This window comes from Dermacentor silvarum, chromosome 1, assembly GCF_013339745.2.
Source record: "Dermacentor silvarum isolate Dsil-2018 chromosome 1, BIME_Dsil_1.4, whole genome shotgun sequence".
NCBI classification, from domain to species: Eukaryota; Metazoa; Arthropoda; class Arachnida; order Ixodida; family Ixodidae; genus Dermacentor; species Dermacentor silvarum.
Window position 1 is genome coordinate 318,979,258 of NC_051154.1, and position 10,105 is coordinate 318,989,362.

The following is a 10,105-nucleotide window of genomic DNA, read 5'->3' on the forward strand; positions in this document are numbered from 1 at the left end:
AGGAAGGCCGCACATGCTGACAGCTAAGGACCAGCTTTTTCTTGTTCTCGTCAGGTTGCGCCTTGGGCTCTTCGAAAGAGACCTTGCCTACAGGTTCATGGTGTCCATTGCTACAGTATCCAGAATATGTACCACATGGATCAGCTTTATTTATTTACAGGTTGGCCAGATGGACCTTTGGCTGAGCAGAGACAAGGTTGACAAGGCTATGCCAGCCGTTTTTAAAGAGCGATACCCATCAACAAGAGCCATTATTGACGCAACAGAAGTGAGATGCGAAGTTCCAAGCTCTCTGGTCCTTCAGTCGGCAACCTACTCAACCTACAAGTCAACTAATACAATGAAGGGTTTGGTTGTCATTTCACCTGATGGAACAATCACATTTTTGTCAAAACTATTTACAGGGTCGGTGTCGGACAAAGAGCTCGTTGAAAAAAGTGGGTTTTTAAAACTCAAATTTGAGCCTGGCGACTCGGTAATGGCAGACAAGGGCTTTAAGATACAGGACCTGCTCAGTGCAAAAGGAGTTGCGTTGAACATTCCCCCTTTCCTTCGGAGACAGCACCTGACCGAAGAAGTTAGACAAACAGAGGAAATTGCAAGTCTCAGAATACATGTCGAGCGACGCATTCAACGTATTAAGGCATTTCACATTTTCGACAGGCCCATCCCACTGTCAATTGCACCGATCATTAATGAAATTTGGGCATTGTGTGCATTCTTAAGCAATCTTCAAAGTCCTTTAATAGCAACCTAGGATCTGTGCAAGGTGTCGGTTCAGTACTACATAGCCTTCCCACTGACTGCCAAGCTAGCATAGCCAAAGCCATGAGCACATGGCTTCGATACTCGTTTCAAGAAAAGGATACAAGGGATTGTCAATAGTATCAAAACTTTATTAATAAATACATAAATTCTCATTGAATTTTTTAATTCTTAAATTCAAGATTTATTGCTTGTACTGCATGCTTTTGCCAAATACGGTAGAAGTGTCGAAAAATAAAAGCTGTCCAGCCTATTTTTGCATTTCTGCCATTCACTTTCACTGAACCTAATCCTTTCAACAACTAGAAACTGTGGAGCATACATGACAAAGTCAGCCCAAGTAAGCCCTGAAAGGGCCATCTGCCCGATAACCTGGTAATAGTAAAAGTGGGTGCGGTTGAGCCTGTACGTGCCGTTGCCGTCTTTCACAAGGCACGAGCCTTGAGTGCTTGGTATTTTCAAGTCTCTCATTGAATATGGGCACTTGACTTCAACAATGCCATGAGGACTCTGTTCCTCTGGGTCCCACACCACACGATCGGGAGATGCACCGAGCCATGGGCACGTGGGATCCACAATAAGGCCGCAGTGGAAGGTCTCAATGTTGTGCCGGAAGGTTCGGAGGGTTCTTTCATATTGCTGAACAGCCATGGCTTCGCTTGAAACTCCGTACCTGAAACAGAAATATCATTATGCAAGTTGTGTGATACAATCCACGTTAGGCAGTACATACGGTATGTATACGTGTTAGCATATAGTATGCAAAACTACTCTCATTTACAAGGTTTCTTGATCAGTGTGACAACAGATGCAGATGTGCAATCTGTTAATAACATTGTACCTCTACATTCATTAGTGCCAATCACTTGTAGCCACCGTAATTTACTGGAAGCAAGAGTATCCATAGCAGCTGTAAACAACATAGTGCATAGGAAGTGCCTGGCCTGTACACTTTGTCTTCTTGTGCTATAGTTTTCACTTTGTTATGAACCAACTTGGTCAAGAAAATGTTTTTGGACCTGTACTTACTGGATGGCCCTTGCTCTAGACAGATCTCTGTCTGTGGTTAGGTTCTGCAGGCCTTTTTGTGTCCAATTCTCACGTGTAACAGCAACACCAAAATTTGAAGCAGTTAATCGGTTCTTGCGAGCAGCTTTCCATGTTGCACTTTGGCTCTGCTGGCGAGAGGTCTGCTCAAGCTGGCGAGCTTCATCAACAGACAGCATGAGAGCCTGCATATAAGGGTGCAGCACACGTTAGAGTTAACACAGAGAAATCAGACATAACACAGTCAGCATAGTTTTGTAAACTAATAAAACTTCGATTACTAAGCAGAAGAAAAGGTGCTATGAAAATGTAGAAGGTTAGTTAGCACAAGTAATGTATATAGCGAGTAGCAAGAGCACACGATGAAAAACACGGGCACTACTTGGAAGTCCTGCTCAATGTTATTGCGTTTTCTGGCTTCATTCCAAGCTACATGTATACTATGCATAGGCTCTTCTGGCAAGAGGTCTGGTCAAGCCAGTGAGCTTCAACAGAAAGCACAGAAAAGCTTGCGTTTAGAGTTAGAGTTTAGAACGCACAGAAAGCAGACATAACCACAGTCAACATACCTTTGTAAATATTACGCTTGGTGGCTATACAGAGCAAAAGCGTTATAAACATGTGGAAGTGGGTTAGTTAACACAAGTTATGCAGCACGTAGCAAGAGTATGCTACATAGGTTGAAGACAAGGAAGCGAAAGTTGTGCACAAAGTTCTCGTGTTTCTTGTGCTTTATTTCATGCTAAATGCCAGCATGCTACATGCATGCATGTGCTTGCCTCGATTACAGCCTGCTGCTTTGGTGGCAGGCCCAAGCACGACACAACAGTGTTTATGGCTTCTGAAAAAAATGCTGGCTGCATGGGTGTCAACTCCGTATTCACCCCAACCTGAATTTCTGGACATAAATAGGTGGTGAAGTCATGTGGCACAAATGGTTTCTGACTCCACAGGAGGCTGCCTTCGCATGTCTCGCCAAACAAACTGTCTGCTTTCTTTGGTGTTGCAGACTGCTAGTGTTCCAGAAGTGGACTCGCAGTATGTGCAGCCATCTCTCTTGCAAACTGCCTCACAGCTTTCTGAACCTCTTCTACGCTCCGCGGTCTTTTTCTGGCTTCATAAAGACGCGATTGGAGCGGGTAAGAAAGACCGTCTGGCCGTGCGGCTCTCCAGTCAACTTCGTCGACGCTAGAAGCCGGTATTTTGTGCCCCCGGGGCCTCCTCCAGATTTGTGGCAGTTCCGTACATGACATTTCTGGCGGAGCCTCTGCATACCCGTTGTCAAGAAGCAGCACAAGGACTTTCAACAGTCCCATGATATGGTGACATGTGCCGTTCTCTCTAGCAGCGCACTCGCATGTACACTCTTTCACAAAACCATCGTGCGTCAGCAGGGCTGACACGGCATATGGTGTTGCTGTCTTCTTTTGGCTCCTGAAGCACTTAGCGCGTACGCGCACGAGCGTGGAATCACTGCATTGAAGTAAGAACGACAAGTTAACCTCTGTTGGCGCCAGCATAAACGCAGTCATTACAGCTGTCATATCGAGCTACACGTTATATTTCCACACGGCAAAATATCACTTCGCAAACGCATGTGAATAAGCCTGTGTGTCTTACGAACGGTCGTTGTATCGTTTAACAACAAAAACGCTAGCAAGCATGCAAAAATAAAAGGATAGCGAGGATACTTACTGCGCTGTGAATGAACGTCTTTCAATCGTCGAGCATTGGACGTAGCTTTCTGCGACGAACTTATGGCTGCGTAGTTCATTGCGGTTTCCGATGCTTCTCGACGTTCGATACGCCTCTATTTTGCCTATATCAAGGCTTTTCGGTATGACAGCGAGGCTCTTGGACCAAGACATGCAGCTGCTGCGTGGATACCTAGCGACCAGCGAACACACCGCCCTGCTCGCTCAGACCAACTAATGGCGGACAGCTCATAGAGTGATGGAGTAACAGCGCGAGCAGCCTCCTGTGTCAGTGTTGCCAGACTGAATTAGGAAAAGGGTCTATTGCGCGCACATTAACAATGAACAGCGAACGCACGCTACCTCAGCGTCCGAGACGCCATGAAGTCGCACATATTCGCTAGTAGACTATATTTATATGCGATCGCAATTACACTTATCTTTTATTTCACCATCTAGATATATAAATTTAAGGCAAAGGTGGACACCTGGATCATACTTCAGTATGGCGTCGGCGCTCGATTACTAACTGCTTCCATAAATCAGTTTTAGCGCGAATAGCAGAACTTCCTGGTCGATGAAGTTGATGGAGGGGTAAAAAAAAACGCACTACGCTGACAGCTTCACCACTGTAAGTACGCGAGTCGCGTGAAATAAATGAGCAGCTTACCAATGGGGAGGACTGCTTTTCTCGGGTGTTCACACAGCTCTCAAATGACGGCGTTCCAAAGCTACGGCGATTATAGCATGAGACGCGTCGACTCAGGCTGCCAATGAAGCACGTGCACGCTGTGGCTAAGCGACGACGCCGATTGGCTACTTGCGCCGCAGATCAGGTTTCGCTTTCAAAACCGAAACCGAAATTTGCGGTCATTTTATAAGTAAAGTAACACGAATATTCATTACCAGTACAAGTTTAGCTTTTCACTTGAAACGAGCGCCATGTCAGACACATTTATGCTGCACCCTTTTTGCACATATGTAGGCAAAAAAAAATATGAGCATCGTGATAGCGTAATTAAACGCTCATTTGCTCGCCTGACTTTGGGCCCATTCACTCTGAAACAGCTCGCTGGCAGATATATCGGTGTGCCACGTTACTTCAATCTTGACAAAAGCGCCCACATCGACCTTACACACACACACATTACCTTTTTTTTTAACCATTTCATATTCTTGTTGTTTAGCTCTAGATAGAGAAAAACTGAGCCACAAAATACTTTACTGAAAGTGCCTCAATTGACAACATCTCAAATTACTTTTACAGCAATTGATCTCAAATTGATCTACAAGACAACTGAAAAAGAGCAGAATTTCTTGGAGGAATGGCATCAGACAATGTAGCTATATTTTGCATATAGAAGGGCAATCACTACATTATGCCTAAGGTCAATTATGCCCTCAAGCAACAACAAAAATCAAACTACTTTCCTCAGGGGGCACACACACCCATATCAGCTGTTAAAATTATTTACACAATCTTCATGCCATCTTAGTTTGTTCATGAAGGCATGGCTGTACAACGTGCACTACTTTATCCTTTTCAGTCTCTTTTCACCCTGAACTTTCATTCAGGCCACACTTCCACCTCCTCAACACGTAAAGTACTCCATCCTAAAATAGGACTATTCCCATTTCGAAACATCCCACTTAGAAGGCACCCCAGACTCTTCCAATATGATCATGGGATTCACTTCTTGAATGTCTCTCACCCGAAGGAATATTTCACGTGGCAACCTCGCTGCAGAGTACGTTTGAGTCTCATTGCAACTGCAAACCCTCGGCCATTGCCCTTTATTTTGACAACAAAGCCTGTTTCCTGTGCGCGACACTAAACACAGTGGACAACATGTATTCAGATAACGCTGGTCTGTGCACTGCTCAAGAACCATCCTCGAGGAAAGCCACTGGAGCTTAGCTGTGCTTGTGTGCATGACCATCTTTGAAAGCTCTTGCATCCATGTATTTTTTTCATCAGCCTATATATATATATATATGTCTAATGCAGGGCGAAGGCCTCTCCCTGTGATGTCGAATTACCCCTGTCTTGCGCTAACCGATTCCAACTTGCGCCTGCAAATTTCCCAACTCCACAACCCCACCTAGCTTTCTGCTGTCCTCGACTGCGCTTCCTTTCTCTTGGTATCCATTCTGTAATTCTAATGTTCCACCGGTTATCCTTCATACGCATTACATGGCCTGCCCAGCTTCATTTTTTTCTCTTAATGTCAACTAGAATATCGGCTATCCCCGTTTGCCATGCTCTGATCCACACCACTCTCTTCCTGGCTCTTAAAGTTAGGCTAATCATTTTTCGTTCCATCAATCTTTGTGCGGTTCCTAATTTGTTCTCGAGCTTCTTTGCTCCATATGTTCCTGCCCCATATGTTAGCAAGGGTAGCATGCAAAATTGTACGCTTTTCTTTTCAACAACGGTGGTAATCTCCCAGTAAGGATTTGGTAATGCCTGCCATGTGCTCCTCTAACCCAATTTTATTCTTCTGTAAATATCTTTCTCATGATCAGCGTCCCCTGTGAGTAACTGACCTAGAGAAATGTATTCCTTTACAGACTCTAGAGACTGACCGCGATCCTGAATTCTTGCTCCCTTGCCAGGCTACTGAACATTATCTTTTTCTTCTGCATATTTATCATCAACCCCACTCTTACACTTTCTCGATTAAGGTCCTAAATCATTTGTTGTATTTCGTCCCCATTGTTGCTGAATAGAACAATGTCATCTACAAACCAAAGGTTGCCGAGATATTGGCCGTTGATCCTCACTCATAAGCCTTCCCAGTCTAAGAGCTTGAATACTTCTTCTAAACATGCAGTGAATAGCATGGGAGAGATTGTGTCTCCTTGCCTGAACCCTTTCTTGATAAGTATCTTTCTAGGTTTCTTGTGGAGAACCAACGGATAGCCGTGGAATCCTTTCCCCAGATATTCACGTATGCCTTCTGTACTCCCTGATTACACAGTGCCTATATGGCTGCTGGTATCTCTACTGAATCAAATGCCTTTTCATACACAATTTGTGTATCAAATCTAAAGTGATAACAAATCTGTTATCACTTCTAAAGGGACTACATACCAAGGTTGATACAAAGCATGAGGAAATCATGACTTCTCTTAACGAGGTCAAGGATGCCCAAACTGCGCTCGAGCAACGGATTGCTGAAATTGACAATAGGCTATCCATAGTTGAAAGCACTATCCAGCCGTCTGAAGGCAAATTACACGAAAGCCTCGTCCCTCAAGTTACTAATCTGAACCACCGTCTTGACGACATCGAAGACCGATCGCGCAGAGAAAACTTAATCTTTCACGGTATCCCTGACAGTCCTTCAGAAACATGGGCGCAATCTGAGCAGAAAATATGCGCAGCCCTTAACATCGCACTAGACCTAAATTTGAGCAGTAGCGACGACCGCATATCTCGCGCGCATCGATTGGGAAAGTTTGTTCCTGGAAAATGTCGGCCAGTTATTGTTAAGTTTGAATCTTTCAAATTCAGAGATGGCATATTTTCATCGCGCAGCAAGCTAAAATCTTCTAGAATATTCATCAATGAAGACTTTTGCTGGACAACCAGAAACATGCGCAAAAAGCTTTTCGATTATGGTAAAGCCAGTGGTCAGCAGTTCTCCGTGCGATATAACAAACTGTACATAAATAAGAAGTGCTATGTTTACTCCCCATCTACTGACTGCGTCTGTGAACTTCATCAGAGCCGTGACCCTAGTACAGACAAGGGCGCGTCAAGCTCCTCGTTTGCCAGTAGTGACACGTTGGTATCCTAACTAACAATGCGCAGCAAGATACACCTAACGCTGGCTTGTCTTTTTTACTTACTAACATTAGGAGTATGCTAAGCAAACGTGACGCTTTATCTTCTGTTGTTGACACATGCTTGGCGGATGTCGTTGTACTTACGGAAACCTGGCTCTCCGCCGAAATCGGGGATGACGAATTGTTTAACTGTGACAAAAGATACGCCATTTATCGTTATAATCGAAATGCCAGATCTGGTGGCGGGGCACTCATCGCTGTCGCAGACAATCTTGTTTCCACCTTGGTTGTACTCAATACCCCATTGGAGTTCGTTTGTGTTAGTGTCCGAGTGAATCATCAAAATATGCTACTCTGTGCATGTTACCGCCCCCCAAGTGCAAGTTCAGGCTTTTGTGAACAATTGCACGACGTACTAAACAACCTAGCACTACGTTTTCCCCGCGCTTCCTTATTACTCTTAGGTGATTTCAATTTCCCTAAAATTAATTGGTCCATCTCTCGTCCCGTTGTTACAGAATCGTCACCCGAAAGCGCAGCCTTCATAACTCTATGCCTAGATTTTAACCTCAAGCAACTCGTTTCCCAACCAACTAGAATTGGTCCCACATCAGCTAACACACTGGATCTAGTGCTTACGACTGTCCCAGATATTATAGAGTCACTCAGTCTGTTCCCCGGTTTGAGCGACCACTCTTTCATTCATTTTTTGATAAGAGCCCCTGTCACACACAGAATAAGTGCCCCTAAAACAATATGCGATTACACGAAAGCAGATTATACTTCAATTAATAGAGAACTTGAATTATTTTTAGAGGATTGTATGCCTGGTTTCTTCGATCGTACTGTTGAACATAACTGGAAGCTTTTCAAAAACAAATTGGTATCACTGATTAATAAATATGTGCCAACACGTATAATTTCTGAAAGGAAGCGCTCGCCTTGGTTTAACACAACATTAAAAAGGCTGCTAAACAAGAAAAAAAGACAATTTCGCCTAGCAAAACGTGCCAACAACCCCGCACGTTGGCGCATCTATAGTGATAGCCTTAAAACTTATCGGGCCGCCATCAGAGAGGCCAGACACGTTTTCTTTAATGATACACTCCCGTCCCTCTTGACCACCAACCCATCAAGATTTTGGAATAGCGTTAAGCCCAGAAAAGAGAACGCGATATCTCTTACAAATTTCGATGATGAAGCTATACGCAGAGAAGACTGTTGCAATGTATTAAATGAAGTGTTTGCTAAATCATTTTCAGAGTGTTCTATTGTTGTACCACCACTCCTTCACGCTTGTGATTTTTTCCCCATGGATTATGTTATAATTGATTTTTCAGGCGTTGCCAAGTTAATTCGCGGATTGAAATTGTCATCTAGTTGTGGTATTGATAACATTAACTACAGTGCTGCGAAATTCCAGACGATTGGAAAGTGGGAAAGGTGGTTCCTTTTTTTAAATCCGGTAACCCTCAGTCACCTCACAATTACAGACCTATTTCTTTAACGAGCATTCCCTGTAAGCTTCTGGAACATGTCATCTATTCTCATCTTGTGTCATTTTTGGAATATAACTCTTTTTTCAGCGAATCTCAGCACGGCTTTCGTAAGTACTATTCCTGTGACACTCAGCTTTTATCGTTTACCAATTACATAGCATCCGTTTTAGACAAAGGGTCAGTTATTGACTGCGTTTTTCTTGACTTTGCCAAAGCGTTTGACAAGGTAAACCACCAATTACTTCTTTACAAAATGAGCATTCTAAATATTGACCCCGACATCTTAAAATGGATTGAGTGCTTTTTGACTAATCGCTTACAGTACGTAACCACTAACGACTGTGACTCAAATTCTTGCGAAGTAACATCTGGCGTTCCACAAGGGTCCGTTTTGGGCCCGCTGCTTTTCCTAATATATATAAACGACCTTCCTGGCACAGTTACTTCTAATATAAGGTTATTTGCTGACGACTGTGTTGTTTACCGTGAAATAACTAATGAATCTGACCACTCTGCCCTCCAGTCTGACCTAGATAATATTTCTAACTGGTGTAACCAATGGTTTATGACTCTCAACACTAATAAATGCAAGAGCATGACATTCTCCCACCGTTCTAACCCATCTGAATTCATAGCTTATGAAATCGAAGGCACATTATTAGAGCACGTAACCACCTATAAGTATCTTGGTGTGCACATAACGGATGACCTCTCATGGCATACTCACGTTAATTACATCATTAACAATGCTAACCGTGCACTAGGATACCTACGCCACAATTTTGCTGAAGCACCACGCCATTTAAAATTATTACTATATCAAACGCTAATAAGACCTAAACTCGAGTATGCGTCTGCTATCTGGGATCCAGGCTTACGTAACCTTGTAGATGCAATAGAGTCTGTTCAGAATCGCGCAGCTCGCTTTATCGTATCAAACTACTCCCGTACTTCCAGTGTTTCGCTGATGAAATCTAATCTTGGCCTTCCGAACCTGCTCTTAAGGAGAAAAATTTCACGTCTTTGTCTCTTTCATAAAATTGTTTTCTTGAACCAGTCCCTGAAACGTGAACTTTTATCAAAGCCATCGTATTTGTCAGCACGTATTGATCACCAGCATAAAGTCGCCATTCCTTTTTGCCATACTAACCTGTTTCATGATTCATTTATACCAAAGACTAGCTCTGACTGGAACCACCTTCCCAGTGCCATCGCCAGCATTGAAGATGTACAGTCATTCAAGGCCGCAGTTGTTGACCACTTCACAGAATAACCTGCGCAGCTACTTGTTCTTTCAATAAGTTTTGT

At 43.6% G+C, this 10,105-nt stretch overlaps 1 protein-coding gene across 1 annotated transcript; it reads right to left on the minus strand.

Annotated features, from left to right (window-relative positions):
• Positions 1–848: 848 nt before the first annotated feature.
• Positions 849–2,162, minus strand: LOC119437316 (uncharacterized). Its single transcript, XM_037704370.2, has 2 exons — positions 1,795–2,162; positions 849–1,438 (listed from the first exon to the last, which is right to left on the minus strand). Exons 1-2 carry the CDS (start codon positions 2,001–2,003, stop codon positions 943–945), a joined length of 705 nt encoding a protein of 234 aa, XP_037560298.1. The 5' UTR covers positions 2,004–2,162; the 3' UTR covers positions 849–942.
• Positions 2,163–10,105: the final 7,943 nt, after the last annotated feature.